The following is a 15,506-nucleotide window of genomic DNA, read 5'->3' as shown; positions in this document are numbered from 1 at the left end:
GAGACTGAGGTAGATGGTGTGGAGATTTACACTGATTTGAACTGAAATTAAAATATTTCTGGTGTATAAAAGTAAGGATCATCTATCTTAAAATAAAGGGTTTCTTTATTTACATTTCTGTGTATTTGTTGTTTCAATGATGTTTTCGGTAACCTTAATTTATACTTCTCAGAAAGGATTTAGAACAAAGAGCAGGTTTTCATAAATGGTAACTTTAAATATTGATAATAACATGAAGCATAAACCACAAAATAGTAGCCCATATTTGAAAGATGAAAGAAAAAGGGGGAAAGAACGCATTTGATCTCTTTAATGCATTGTTGTTGGTGAGGTTTTACATTTTTTGCTGGACTTATTGTTGTCCTTTTTTTAGTCAAAAATTTGTAAGCTTTGATATCTGATTCCTAGAAACCCATCCTTTTGAGCTGGAGAGAAAGCAGATAGAGGAGATTCAGGAACATGCAATTTGCTTTGTCCAGATTGTGGGTTAAGCAGTGGTTAAAAGTAAATCTTCATATTAAAAATTATTTTGTCTAAAATGTTTATTCCTCTAATAATTACAGGCTAATTCCTTGAAGTTTTAGGTGAAAAGGTACCTTAAATAATATTACTCTTTTTCCATAGTTGATTCCTAGGTTTGCATTCTTTGCCATAAATTAATCTGATATAATTGCACATCCTCTTCACTAAATGCAGTAAAGTCAAGAGTTATTGGCTGGGTATTCTTTCTGTTTACCACAGGCAATTAAAGCTACAAATAAAGGATATCAAGTAAGAGCCTAAATTAAATAGAAKGAATCAAAGTGGACAAAACACACAAGCTTTCCTGGGCACTTTGAGCACTTATCAATATCAACAGTCCTGATACAATCAAAAATGGACTTGAAGAGATCGCAGAGTAATGAAAGTACCAGGGCAGAAAGAGCAGTGAGATGAAAGGACTGTTGGTAGCCCTGACAAAACCTGCACCATGTTTCAGATTTCATAAAAAGTATTTTAATTAGCATTATTAGAAAACGTATAAGTTCCTTTAACTGGCAAATGGAAGCCATGATAATATTGATGCAATGGTATAAGGGAGCACTTAGGACAGAAGAGGTGYTTTTTGCATCATTTCATGACACTGATGTCACTGTCCTTCAGAACAAAGACAAGAGGTTCCTGAAAAAAGATCAGGCCCTTCCCTCTCACCAAAATAACTGCTGACTAAAAAGGAGAAACAAAACAGTACAGTACTCTCATGCTCTGGAGCAACTTACATTCTCTACCTCTTTCCTTAGGTCCTGCAGACCCATGGGATGAAAACTGATATTTGATATAAACCTCAAGGACCATTGTAAATATCTAGTTGCATTTACTTATAAAAAAAAAAAAAAAATCTAAGCTTTGTGATTTTAAGCAATAAAACCCCTGAAAAGCTCCCGATTCATTGCTAATCATAACAAACAACCCATAATATGGACATTACAAAGAATATTGCACTCTTGAAGCCCTCATGAAAGATCCAGGGTGTGATCCATACTCTGAGGGCATGAGAACAGTTCTGCTCTGCGATAAACTCCTGCTTCTCGTCTTCAGGACTTTGGAGGTTTTAGAATCAGAACATGAGTAACTGTGTACGCAAAACTGACTTGTACATAAACTCATCCAATTGTTAATTTAGTTTTTGGGAGAATTTGTTAATTCTAAAAATTACATCTGGTAAATAGGTATTTAAGCTAACAAACTACCAATTTTTTTTTTCTGTCTTGCTTTTCCTAGCTGTGGTTAAAATATTTATATGCTCTTTCTAAATTACCTCAAGGTGTACTTCACTAAATAAATTAAAAAAAAATCCAGTACCGTGTAGATATAATTTTTTGTTCAATTATAAAAATGGATAAAGTACAGCTATGAAACAGCAAAACATTGAGCAAATTCCTTTGAAAAGACATAATATGGTATACCAAGTTGTTAAGCCAAGCAATCATCTCTGAAAATGGCACTCAAGATTTTAATTTTTTTTTTATCTTTTATGTTTTTGTTATTTCTGTTTTTTTGTTTATTTGTTTGTTTCAATTGATCTTTTGATTATATTCGCCAAACTCTTATCCCTTAGGGGAATTCCAATGAAAAAGACATGAGCCTTGTAATTTGTACTTTTGCATTAGGCTTGTCTTTCTCAAAGAGAAAAAAGAAAAACAAAATATCTCTTCTACCAGCCAGTAATTCTTTCTGTTTTCCTTCCTTACCCATAGAGAATGACAAAGAAAATACTGCCTAGGGCTCAAATGGATTTTATAACCTTCAGCTTATAGATTCCAAACAATAAGTATGAACAACACACTATATTTTTTTCCACAAATCTGGCAAAGTTTTTGATCTGCTTCTGCTTTATCAGACTATGGCTGGCATATATTTAGTAAGGTCGGGTGGACAGCTGACAAACCTGTACTGAAGTTAGGAATAATATGTGCTTTGGAAGATGCAAATGACCACAGGAAACCTTGCATAAAACTCATGTGACATAACAGTTAACACTGCCTTTCAAGGATGACAATGTGAAATTGGACAAGTTMCTTTGCCTTTCATTACTCCTTAGTACAAAGTGCAAACAGGGCCAGAGTGAAAGTGGGTCACTGTGAACTTGTCCRTACATAGTAAATATTCTGTCACTTTTGTTGATTAAAGCCCAAACATTCAAGTGTTAAGAAAATAGCTGCCCCTTGTATAATGCTGTTGCCAAAAGGCCAGAAATGTGAAGACTGTGTAGGAGGTTGTCACTGCTGTGATGACTGCAGGCAGAATACGAATTGAGACATAAAAACAGAGTGGTTAGTCAGATTGTTTTGCATTCAGCTTGAATTGAAGGCAACTCCTTGTGATCCACAATAATTCGACATTAAGAAATTAAAAAAAAAAAAATAAAAAGGAGATCATTCATTCTTTAATCAAAACTACTAGATTTCTGTACATTATCTCTTTGCTGTTTGTGGATTAAAGGAGTACTATAGGCTTTGTTTTGCACTATGCTGTACATAGGATGAACTTTCAGAATCAGTCGTGAAATTAAAAGTGAGACTTAAAATTTCTTAAGTGAGACTTAAGAAAGTGAATGATATGGAAAGCATAAAGCTGCTCTCTACTTCTGGGTTTTTTTGGGAGGGGTGGATTTTAGCCACAATGTCTTCCTACACAGACACCATTTCTTTCTGTGCTGTAGGGATTCTTTGAAGGGAAACTGTCAGTATATTAGGAAAATTGGGCTAATAGGGTGTCCTTGGTGTACCTAAGTGAACATTTTAATGCACTGTACTGATTCTATAAGTCATTATCTCCTTTTTAATGAGCTCCTTCCCAAAAATGCAACTGAAAAGATTTAGCGATACCATTCTTAGATGGTATTATCTCCTGCTGAATAGTGCAGAATAGCAACATTTACTTTTATGTTTATTGAATAAGTGCTACTCAGGTTGTAATTATTCCTGAGAAGACAAAAAAGAGCAAACTACTCCATAAAAGATTTGTCTGTCAGAAAGTGGGCAGAGGAATTCTGGCTAAATGAACAAAGATGGAAAGGGCAGGATGGGGGCAAATGAGGTGGGGAGAAAAAAACCACCCTCATATCCCTAGACTAATATAGTACCTTAAAAGGTACTACTGTTTAGAAGGCTCCWTTAATTCCTTTGAGAGAGGASATAGAAGGGAGAAATKAAGTGGTTTTGTATTTAWTTTTTTTGTTATGTCAATCKTGGCTTGAAATATTTACTCTGTAATCTTCATGCTATAATCCYAAAATTGGCGTGCAGCACAGTGAGGAGCCAAGTTATTAATAAGTTTCACTGTTAGTAACTTCTCCTGTATCAATGGGCATTTTCAAATTTGTTCCCAAGAAATCTGTGAGAGACGTACAGCAGGCAAGTATTACTCTTTGGGTCAGAGTATGCTAAACTCCAAAGGTCAGAGCACTTTCCAAGTGCAGAAGACCACCTCTGACACAAAGAAAGCCCACTGTCCTACCTGTGACAGCCATCTATTGCCAGGAGACACCTGGAAAGCTACGGAAAGAGAAAGTTTGTGGGGAAATATTCTCTTATGACTAGAGAACTTTCTCTTATGAAAGAGAAAGTTTATGGGGAAATAAATTTCAGTTTTAGAAAGAAAATMTATTTTTAATTTTTAAATATGCAACAAATTTAATAGAACATTTTGAGAATCGTTTTGATTGATGGAATGAGGTTAAGAGTGAAAACAGCAGGTGAATTTCAAAAGATGTTACGATATCTGAAAAAAAAAAAAAAACCTCAACAAAACAACCACCTTTCTGAAAAGAAAAAAAATACAAGGTGCAGGAAGTAAGTTATTTAAGATGATGAAAGACTGGTCTCAAGATTGAAGTCAGGTTAGTAACAAGTAGAACACTTCAACCTGGAGAGGGATAGTATGTGCAAGATGAATATGATCTCTATCAGATACAGTTTTATTCTCTTTATAGATAGCAGGCTTAAAGGCAAAAGGGTCAAATATCACTTTTGCTTCGTGAAGCAAGCTACGAGCAAAGGAATAGAAACATATTTAATGTAAGGAAGAAGAGGGAGAAAAGAAGAATGAAAGAGAACTGACAGAGGGCTTGCAGAGTTCAGCATGGAGACATAAATGGGAAAAAGACCTGAAAAAATGCTAGACCTGAGGGGACATGCCAGAGTCACAGCCCATTTGAACTGTGCTAGGTAGTAATAAASATATGGCTACCCAATATAGCAACAGGCCACAGAAACAGGTTAAAAAATTTGAACTGGCTGCATCTGAGCTATAAGGTAAATGTGCTCCCCTGGTCACGGCTGCCCAGCCTGCGGCAGAAGTGGAGAAGCTGTTGGCTCTGACATTGCCCTGACACCTACATTTCATTCCTAACGCTAATGGTGACGGTCATCAGCCCTTGGGTTTGTCCAGACATGCTACCAAGAACACACCCTGTGCTGGTAGATCACAAGATATCTTTAGACCCCACATGATCTGTGTCTGCCTCAGACCTGTGTGTTTCCCTCTTTTCAGGGTTACTGTAGAGAATCAGGAATGAGTCAGCACTGTCTGAAGGTCTAAAGMAGGACAAATAACCTGTTTCCCAAAATCAGTTAATTTGTTTTAGCTGGACTATTTCATGAGGATCAGCACAGCCTGACCCACAAGGTCAGGGTGGGTCGTGGTGGCCCAAAAGMATAGAGAGGTGTACWAGAAGGTCTGATCTGTTCCGGGAGRGTTGGATTCYAAACTGTATCCAAAAGTGCAAGGAGRTCCTGCCAGGGCTGGTTCACTCTCYCAGGTCGGGAAGGGCTGTCTCCAAGCAGAGTTTTAGTTATGGACTGTGCAGCTGCGGCTTCCCCTCCTGACATCCCGCCGTCTGCCCAGCAGATGTCCCTCGGCCACTGCGGGATGAGAGCACATGGAGGCAGAGGCTCTCTCCCTTCTCTTCGTTGATTGCTGTCAGTAAATAACAAGTTTGAACTGGTGGCTTAGAGCTGGACACAGTCAATACCTAATTTTCCCCAGCCCGTGAATGATGCATGCCGGGTCACTTGCAGTTCTTTCAGCTCTCTTTGAAGTGACAAAGAGATGTTATAAGAACTGGTGTTGAACAGTTTTCAAGCACAAAGAAATAAAAAAATGTTCAGGTGCTACAGCTGTGACCGTTGTTCTCCAGCTACTGGTACGTATGCTAAAATGAGCATAATTCCTATTGAAGTTTCACTACTTCACATGCTAACAGAATGCAACACTCGCGAAAGCAACAAGACTTCTCATTACGATATTCTGTGCTCATACCTCGAATCCCTGTGGTCTTCCTAGACTTTCTTTAATATGTTTCCACGCAACAAGAATCTCTGATACAGACAAACTCGTCGCTTTGACATCGACGGGAGCAGCAGTGGGTTCTGTATTAAGAAAAATTGAAACAATAAACCTCCACWGTAACAGCTTGTATTTATCAAAAACACTCCATCTGAAACTGTCATTTACTTCCTTTATTCTACCTTAACACTCACAAGAAGGTATGACACTTAGGGGGAACATGAAAAASTGAACAAGATGAAGAGATTATTACTGTTGTGTTTCTTTATTTGTGTCATGCTACATCAATATCTCATCACTGATGATGGGTGCAGCAAACTGTGAAAGAATCTCTTGTCTATGGTTTTTTAAAAAAGCTTTAATATTTGTATATGTGTCCCCTGCCTCCACACACCCCTTTCACAGCCCTAACTGCAGCAGTAAATGGAGCATTCATTCTATTTGTGGCTTCTTAGTGCCATTCTGTCAGCTCAGGATGAGCAATGCTTTGCTGGGRTGCTCAGTCAGACCTGCCCTGGGGCAATACAGAGTAAGAAGTGATACCCAGCACTGTAGTGAAAAGCTATGTAAAAGATTTTTTTTTTTTTAAGGACTTTATTATTATGTCCTTGAAGTCACAGGCACCAGTGTTTGGGATGTACCACCTTCTCTGTGCTGTGAGGGGTTTACTGCTTTAGTTCTGGGGTGCAGATTTTAATGAAGGCACCAAGTCCCTCTGATTATCTGTGTTGTTACCATCAGCCCTATGTCCATGTTTCCATCTTCATGCTATTCATAAGACACTGCAGTCTGGGCCCCCTGATTCTCTGGAGCAGAGGACCCTTCCTGTGCTCCAGCCAGGCTAATGGTGGTGTGCTTTGGTGATGCTGGGGAACAGTCAGGGGCTCAGTGGAGGCAGAGGGCTGGAGGATGCTTTATACACCACACCAGTCCAGCTTCCACAAGTGCCTGGGAAGYTGGGTAAAGGTCCCTAGAGGTTTTCCATGACAGGCTATTGAGCACCCCACTATTCMCTTGTATCACCTGTTACAGTACACTGGGAGTGACAAGTGTCCAAAAATYATCTCATATGAACCTGGGACATGAATTAAGAAAATCTTGCACGTCTTTTGCCTTATTACCTAAATGYGACTGAAAATTTTCTTAAGCTGTGGAGGCAAGGCTTGAACATATACTGTGGAGCACACAATAGGGCATTCCTCCACCTTTCTGGTGTAGTTCACTAGCTCAGCAAAAAGGTGAATCCACATTCCCCTGTAGTCACAGAGCCTGCGATTTCTTCCTTTGCCTAACGTTACTCATTACATTATAATGTGTTGATCTGTTCCTGAAGGGCAGGAAGAGGTCTTGGCTTTTATGTTATAGGRRRMMMMTYMAARRRKTTYYKGRAAAWSGGKTTTTTTTTGGGACTTGTTTAGCAGGGTKGCAGAAAAGGAGTTTCCTTGCAGAACAGCCTGAGATAAAATATTTTTCTCAGTGATGAAACCACCCAATATSTAGGATACCTAATATCAGGGTTGACTCACTAGCTACCCTCTTTGATCATATTGCAGACTTTGTTCTGGCTTTGTTTCCCTAAAAATTTTTTGACATGGCTTATACAAATATTTCATCCTTTTTGATGTCACACTTTCAATGTTTGTTTTTTTTTTTTTTATCTCTTATTTACATCTGAAGAGAAGATATAATTCTGATGTGATACAAAGTGGTGTTTGCCAACAATGGGCAATATTAATAAGTATAAAATATGTTTGGAACTTTTTAGGTTACAAAGAATGAAAAAAATATCTTCAGGAACAAGAAAAATGATCTTTCGATTTCAATACTGAAAGAATTGTGCTATGAAGAAATATATTGCTCATAATATGTTTTTTCTGTTCAACAGTTACATCCTGCTTTCTATTTTATGTACTACTAAGATTTGTGTGGCAAAAGCTATTTTCTAGTTTTTGTATTATTGAAGCAATTACCTTGTTGTCAGAAAAGATTGCAGTGGGATAAATAATTTGAGATGTACACAAAATGTTGGTTGGCAGACTTTACATTTTCTATAAATGTAGGTATCATTTCCTCTTCATAGCATTCACTAGGAGTGGTTTATATATTGCTTGAATAGAAGCATAGAATATTTTCTGATATTTCAAAAATTGTTTTCAACAAATGGAGCAGAAATAGGATTTTTTTTTATGTGAAGAAAATGTATTTCTCACGTATTCAGAAATAATTCTCTGCAGTTTCACTGATAGTAGACACTGAGAATAGTGTTCAGCAAAACAACAGAAATTATATATCTGGGAATAAGATACATTATGACTGTCGGAAAGTTTTTGGAGCCTAAATAGCATTTTTTATTGATTCAGATATGATGAGGACCATATAATTTCAGGTGATACAATACAGTCTGTAGTTCACTCCAATGTCATGCTTTATCCTCTGTGTCTAAAACTAATGATAAGTTTGATAGGTTCATTAGCTTTTTCTATTATGATCACTGATGCTATAATCATGTTCTTTTCTTCTGATCTTGTCATTATGCTTAGCCTGTAAGTGTCTACCTAGAGGTCATATTTCCTGAAAAAAAGGAAAAAGAGYAGACATCTTTAATAGTCCTTTAATATTCCCTGTTTGAATTAAAGATGCTGCACAGCAAATTCTCATAATGCTGTGTGCAACGTCCATGAAACATTGTCTTTTCACGTGCTACAGTCACACTTTAAGGAAACATGATCAACATGTTGGTCTTTGGGATGGCTGTAAAATTGCAGGACATGCATTTACACTAATTGCATTGATCTAATGTTCACAGAGGGAACCCTGAATTTACACACTGGAAARTAAAGAATTAGTTACTAGCCCTCAGTGTGTTTTACCTGTTTTTGACTGCAAACTGTTCTGTTTTTCTGAAATATTAATCCTTAAGGATTTCCACATGAAGTACCTTAAAAACAAGTCTAAGAGCCAACTCAAATTTTTGTTGTTTTAATTATTCTGTGGAACAGAGCCTCAGTCAGAACTCCCCACCAATCACTTCATATCTGTTGAGTTCTTATTTTGATTCCAAAAAGAGTTTTTAGTAGTCTTATTCAAAATGTGAGCTCTCATTCTAATCTAAGAACCTCAGTCTGAGAAATTACATTATGACTGCAGGCAGTTCCTCATAGCTGAGATTTTGGGACTTCAGCCAGGATCTATTTCTGTGATAATGCCTCTCTGTGGAAAAATCCACAAGAGATATATCAGAGGGAACATCAGGAAAATTTATTCCTCATGTGTCAACCTGTAAAGAAAGTAGTAGCATTTGCTTCCCTGCTAGAAATAGCTACAGGGACTATCATCCAAATCAGAGAACCTTCAGTAGATTTTTTCCATTCCTAAGAAAAGGGGGACTACCCCAGATCTGCAGTGAAATGGTTTGCCTGCAGAATACAGAACTTTCTCCAGAATCTTGTGCTCAAARGGGAAAATATACCCAAACTCCACAATGGCAGAAACCAGATTACTGTTTCCAGGGCAGACCTTTGGAATTCTCACTTTTCTATTTTCACCTTCCCTCTGACCACTGTCTTTGCTGAGGACTTTAAAAAAAAAAAAAAAATTAGATGAGTGTTGAATTGAGCTACCAGTGCAGACCTCTGCCCTGAATATTTTTGATTTAATGCTGAAATACTCTTCCTTGTCAGGTGGAACTTCTGAAGTCTCCTACTCTAATAATGTTCTGCTGCACACTTTTTAACAGTGTACATTCTGCTGTGGCTCTCCTTTCCCTATGGAATAACCMARATTTATCACACAGCAGTGTCACCTSGGGATAAGGAGCTGCCTTATTCCATGGAGACTTTACCATGGAAGTTGCCATCTTCATGAATACAATGGTTCATTTCCATCAGTGACATGGCAAACAGTTACCCTCAGCACATGGGGATGGGATGTGCCCATTATATTGATTGCACATCTGCTTTCCCATGGGCCTAGTGCCATTGACCAGAGGAGCTCTTAATAAACTCTTGTGTGTCAGGACTGTGATTTCATTCCCTAAAAAGTCATTGGAGAGCGCTCTAGCTGTGCTCTCACAGGATGTCTCCAGACAGATCATCTGGCAGGATCAGGAAACAACCCTCTGTAGTTTACAGCTAATCTGCCAATTTATTAGTTTTAAGGTTCATCTAAACCACAAGTAGCTCAGCTTTAGTTGTGAAATTAATCACAGGACTTCACTTCATGAAATGAAGATTTTAATTGAAGACATTGAGGCTCTATTTCAAAGTGTGTTATTGCATATTATTTACTCTTAATGGAAAGGAAATCATAATTTATTTATCTAAACATGGGCAGAACTGAGAGGAGATGGGTCTTACCAGAACAATCCTTCACTCTRCAGTGTCTTGTTTAATACAAAATAATCCACTAGCTGGCCATATGCAAAATGTCTAAAAGTCATGAAGAAGCAAAATTGCAAAGACTTTTTGTTGTATGGTCCTTTGCCTTTGAGACAGCTAAGAGCTTTGGATCTCCACTGGCTCAATGAATTACCAGCAACSCATGCAAAGCTAGAACAAAAGCTCCATGCAGTATTGTGGCATCTTGTGTTACAGAAATGCATCTGGGGTCCCTCAGGATGTTTGGAACAGTGAGTATGAGAGGAGAGTCTTCAGGCTTTAACTTGTGTTGCTCAGGGCTTTCTATCTCCTGCATAGAGTGTTTGGTAGTATTGACTACTCCATTTATCAAAATTATAGATCTTTCAATTGTTGTGAAGATAATTCTGTCAGGTGCCTGAAGGAGAAATTAGATATGAAATGAACAGAACTAATCCTGTATCACCCGTTGTGACRATCATTAACAAAAAAACCCTTATAAAAGACCTAACTCATCTTGAAACCAGCTGGGTTCCTTCTTTCTCCCCGAAGCTTATTTCTTTTCCTTTAAATTCTCACCAATTTTCTGTACTGTAGAGTACTCTAATTCATATTTATCCTTGTGCTTTTAGGCTGCATCTRTATTTGCAAACTAAATAGGGACAGAGAGAGACAAGGCACCAGCTGGAGCAKGGACATACAGCTGTCCATAGAGGATCACACTGTTGCCATCATCTGTATCAACTCTGGGCAATTTGTGCTGCCCCAAAATGTGATAGTTTTATCAGAATAATTCCCTGATGAAAATTAAAACATTTGAATCTTTCTTGTGTATAAGTTCTACCCCATCTCCATGAGTGGAAAAACAGCTTAAATTTTATTTATGGTACATTTGAATAGCAAATTCTGCATWATTTGGTTTGGAAAGAGTTGAATCTCTGACAATTGACAATACTAGAAGTTTTCACTACAGATGTAAAAGTTTGAATTTTCACATTCTTATTAGCTATTATGTCTTTATAATCTTATTCAAAATAAATGATAAAATATTTCATTATTATTGTCCATTCCATGATTATATTTAATATCAATGCCTCATTAAATTCACTTTTTCATGCTTCATATATGTTCCCAACTTAAAAAAAAAATAACCAAACCTTAACTTTTGCCTATACTTGTGTTATTTTTATCCTTTTTATTATTTACACTTTATTATGTGTGCTTTTTTCTTATTTTAAATATCTTTTAGAGGGTACATCTACAGATCCTCAGATGTAATGTGCTGTCTCAGGGATRTACCATTTCTTGCAGTGTAGACATCAAACAGATTTTACACCTTTGGCTCAGAGACATTTCACAACACTTCCATTCTTAGTTTCAACTATTAATTTCAGTTTATAAAATAATTTCCTGGTTTTTAATGATGATGTGTTCTACTGTTATATGTTATGATCAGTTTTTCTATAGCGTCTTAATTATTCATCAGAACAAGGCTATTGTACTGTTATTTCTTCTCACTGCTGGATAAAGAATCTGCTAATTAGCACAGCCAGAAYACAAGGTCATTAGTCCTTACTAATTAGTTTTTACTATCCAAACTACTCTGAACAGCTAAATTCTCTCATAAATAACAGCATTCTGTAATATTTATCAACAATTAGAAAGGCCTTTCTCAGCATCCAAATTGATCCAGGTAATCAGCAACTGACTTCTAGTTTGACTTCCAGCTTTTTAAATTGCCCTTTTCCAAATTTACATGGAACCCAAGGTTCCAAACACTGGTTTTGCATTTCCTGATACGTTGTGACATCATCAGAATGTTATGACACCCAATTTTTTACTTTTGTTTTGTCTTTCCTGTGTAGCTCAAACTTTGTCTAGCCATACTTGTAACAGAAAGCCAGCTTGAGCACCACTGTTATCAATACAGTCTTTTTCATCTTCTTGCCTTTTCATCTTCACACTCTTAATTCCTTCTCCACTGCTATATTTATGATTTGCCCAGTTTTATTTTCCARTGGATTAGTCATGTACAGAGATTCCCATGGTTTTCCCTGATAATGAAAGCTTGTATTCATAATCTCGGAATTCTTGGCACCTCAGTATTTAAGTGGAATGTAGTCACTAGTAAAAAGGAATGCATAAATGCTTATAACAAGCAGTACTAAAATTATTTTTGTTCATTGCTTTATTTTCAATGTCTAATGCCTTTAAGATTTTGTTTTAGTTTTTTTGTAGACAAAAATCATCTGTACCTGCACTGAATTTCAGTGCTGTTTCAGTATGTTCTAGCATGAATCTGATACTTTATTTTCCTGACAGAAAACATGGTCAGAAGATTTCTCTCTGYTCTGTTCTTGATCCTTTTCAGCCTCAGGCCTGCACACTGCAGCCTTTCTCCCAGCAGGTAGCCTAATTTGCCGTGTTCTCCATGTACTCAGTTGTCTCTTTCTGTTATGAAAGTTTTCCTTCATGTGAGGTTCAGGTTAGTCCTTCCCTGGTGCTGGAAATGTCTACTGTCTCCTTTTGTTCTGCTTTCCTATTTAAGTAACTGTGCATCCTTTTTCTATCCTGCATCTTCTGAGCATCATCCTCATTCCCTCCTCAGAACTTCCTCTTGGCTGTCACTATCCCTTTTTACATCACTAAATCTGACTTCTATTTTTCTTCTTTTCTCCTTGATAACTTGCTTTTTTTCCTTTCCTAAGGTGTCCAGGAAAGGCTTCTCCTTCAAACTTTCTGACTGGATACTTTGCTCACTTTTCCAGAGAGTCACACACATAYTTGCTTTTTTCCTCCATGGGTTATCTGTCTAGTTTTGTACTGTGTCCAGCTCTGGGGTCCTGAGGACATGAAAGATTTCTATTAAAGCAGGTGCAGAGGAGGTGCACAGAGTTGATCAGAAGGCTGGAGCACCTTTTCTATGAAGATAAACTGAGAGAGCTGAGGTAGTTCAGCCCAGARAAGAAAAGGCCCTGGTGGGACTCTCTGGTAGTCTTCCAATACTTACAGGAAGTTTATAAAAAGGGAAGAGCTCCTTTAGACAGGCAGATAGTAACAGGACAAGGGGGAATGGATTTAAACTAAAAGAGGTGAGATTTAGATTAGTTGTTAGAAAGAAATTAATTACTGTGCGGGTGGTGAGACACCAACACAGGTTGCCCAGAGAAGCTGTGGATGCCCCATCCCTGAAAATGTTCAAGTCCCGGTTGGATGGGGCTTTGAGCAGCCTGGTCTAGTGGAAGTTTCTCTGCCCATGGCAGAGTGTGTTAAAGCTTGATGATATTTAAGGTCCCCTCCATCCCAAATAATTCTATGATTTTATTATACGGTCTGACTTAATAGAAGTAAAATTATTAGCCACTCTATTTACTTCTGAAAAAGTGCTCAGTATTTTGGGCAAATTTTCTGGGTCTTTTTACTCTGAAGGCAATGTTTTAAGCCTTTTGCCTCCAGAAAAAAGGTCAGAATCACTCTATGTAAAAAAGGTCTTCAGTCAGAATCACTTTATGTAATCAGAGGGCAATCTGTAGTGTTCACTGAGAGAACACCTTACTCAATACCACTTGCCAAGCTGCTTAAGAACAACTCAGACCCACCACAAAAAGGCTCTGAATGTGAATCAGAAAGCTGTCACAGTCATACAGTAACAGGAGATGCATTAATTCTTAATAAATATGAGATTTCTTCGGGGTTTAAAACCTGTTCTGTGAAAACTGTRTTTTTTCCAGTGTACTTAGCAGARGCAACATGTTTTAGGCTTCCTTAGRCAAACTTGTYRCTACATTAAATAATTGTAGATCMATTTGTAGATGTGRRAAAACATGTAATATGKAACATAAACCCTTAATTTTTAAAAATTTTATCTTATTGCTTTTCCTAGATGCTTGTTGAACAGTGAATTGAATGTGTGATGAAAAGCAAGTAAGGTAGGGGTTTGCTGGATTAGCACTAGGACCATAATATATTGTACTGTCAATCGGTGTTTAATATCTACTCTTCAATAGAAATCCTTGAAAAATTGTGCCTTCAGTGGTTTAGCTCCTTAAGCAAGACAGTCCATACCTCTTTCAAAAGCAGTTCCCCAATTTAATAGCAAACTACAATGTCTATTGTCCTCAATCTTCATATTGCCAAGAATMTAGCTGTAATAAACTGTTTCATTWCTCCTTTAAATTCTCAGTATATTACCTTGGGTTTTTCTGGAGAAAAGCTTTTTATAAATTAATTTTTCACTGCGATGTCACAGCGTCCCATATTTTCCCTGAAATATAAGTCTTGTAAAATATTTAGGCCCATAGAATTCCTCTTACAAAAGACAAGTCTAATGTACTGACACACACACAGACTGAATTAACAAAGCTATAATGGATAGGTAGCTTAAAGTTATTGAATTAAAATCAGAGAAGTTGGTTTMTAGAGAAATTTAATTTTAATAATTCTACTAAGATCATTTGTAAAGTTCATATTTTAAAAGAACTGATAGAAAAAAGATTTAGTTATTACTAATTATTCCATTTCCACTCTTGTCCAAATAACAAGCTAAGGTATAAGAGGATACATTATTACAATTCAGAATTCAGCTTCTGTTAAAACATCTTTTGCTACTAAAAAAAAWTTAAGTAAAGGGTTTGTCTCCCTTCCTTTGCAAAACTTTATTTGCAATGAACTTTATGATTAGAGTATGAAATTATTAAAAAATAGAAACATCACTATTGGTCTCATAGTATCAGTTTTCATTGAGGAACAGGGAAATCAACTGTACAATTTTCAAGTTGTACTGGTCAATTTTTGCATTTTAAAATGTAATTGTTTTTATAAAAATATGAGTACTTGGTAATGTTGATTCAAAAAGTGGAAAAAAACCAAATTACTGGAACAGTTTTTATCAAAAACAACATCTCCAACTTCTGCAATTACTCTGAGAAAGCAGTAGTAGATGGTGTCTGCTACACCATGGTTACAAAATGACACATTTATTGTGGTTTAATATGAAATAAAACTAATGTTTTCGAGCTTCACCTGAACTACCATTATCTTCACTTGACTTTTTTGTACAGAGAGTCTGAATTCTCTCTCATCTCTACTAGGACTCTGCTTATTTTATTCTCTTAATAGGACACAGTGGAATAACTCAAGATAGTATAGTAAAGAAAAACTCAAGTTCATAAATTCCAATAATGGAGCTGCTCAAAATATTCTTGTGGATAAAATTTATTTGCCTTTCTCRTGCATGGGAATTTACATACTCAGGCTCCTGTCAAAACAGAAATTGTTTTTTCTAGTACAAGTTAGTGTTGTTTTTTGTTGTTTGTTCCCCCC

The 15,506-nt window shown here is 36.8% G+C and overlaps 1 protein-coding gene across 1 annotated transcript in view; it reads right to left on the bottom strand.

The window, feature by feature from the left end:
* Positions 1-15,506, bottom strand: part of CNTN5 (contactin 5) — a 220,073-nt gene that overhangs the window by 7,348 nt on the left and 197,219 nt on the right. Inside the window, exon 18 of the mRNA XM_057370839.1 lies at positions 5,803-5,912. Within this exon, the coding sequence (XP_057226822.1) occupies positions 5,803-5,912 (110 nt within the window). The remainder of the gene's footprint in view (positions 1-5,802; positions 5,913-15,506) is intronic.

Source organism: Malurus melanocephalus, unplaced genomic scaffold (assembly GCF_030028575.1).
Source record: "Malurus melanocephalus ecotype Western Australia unplaced genomic scaffold, MMel_1.1 scaffold_134, whole genome shotgun sequence".
NCBI classification, from domain to species: domain Eukaryota; kingdom Metazoa; phylum Chordata; class Aves; order Passeriformes; family Maluridae; genus Malurus; species Malurus melanocephalus.
The sequence above is the reverse complement of the archived record's forward strand: the minus strand, read 5'-3'. Positions and strand labels throughout refer to the sequence as shown.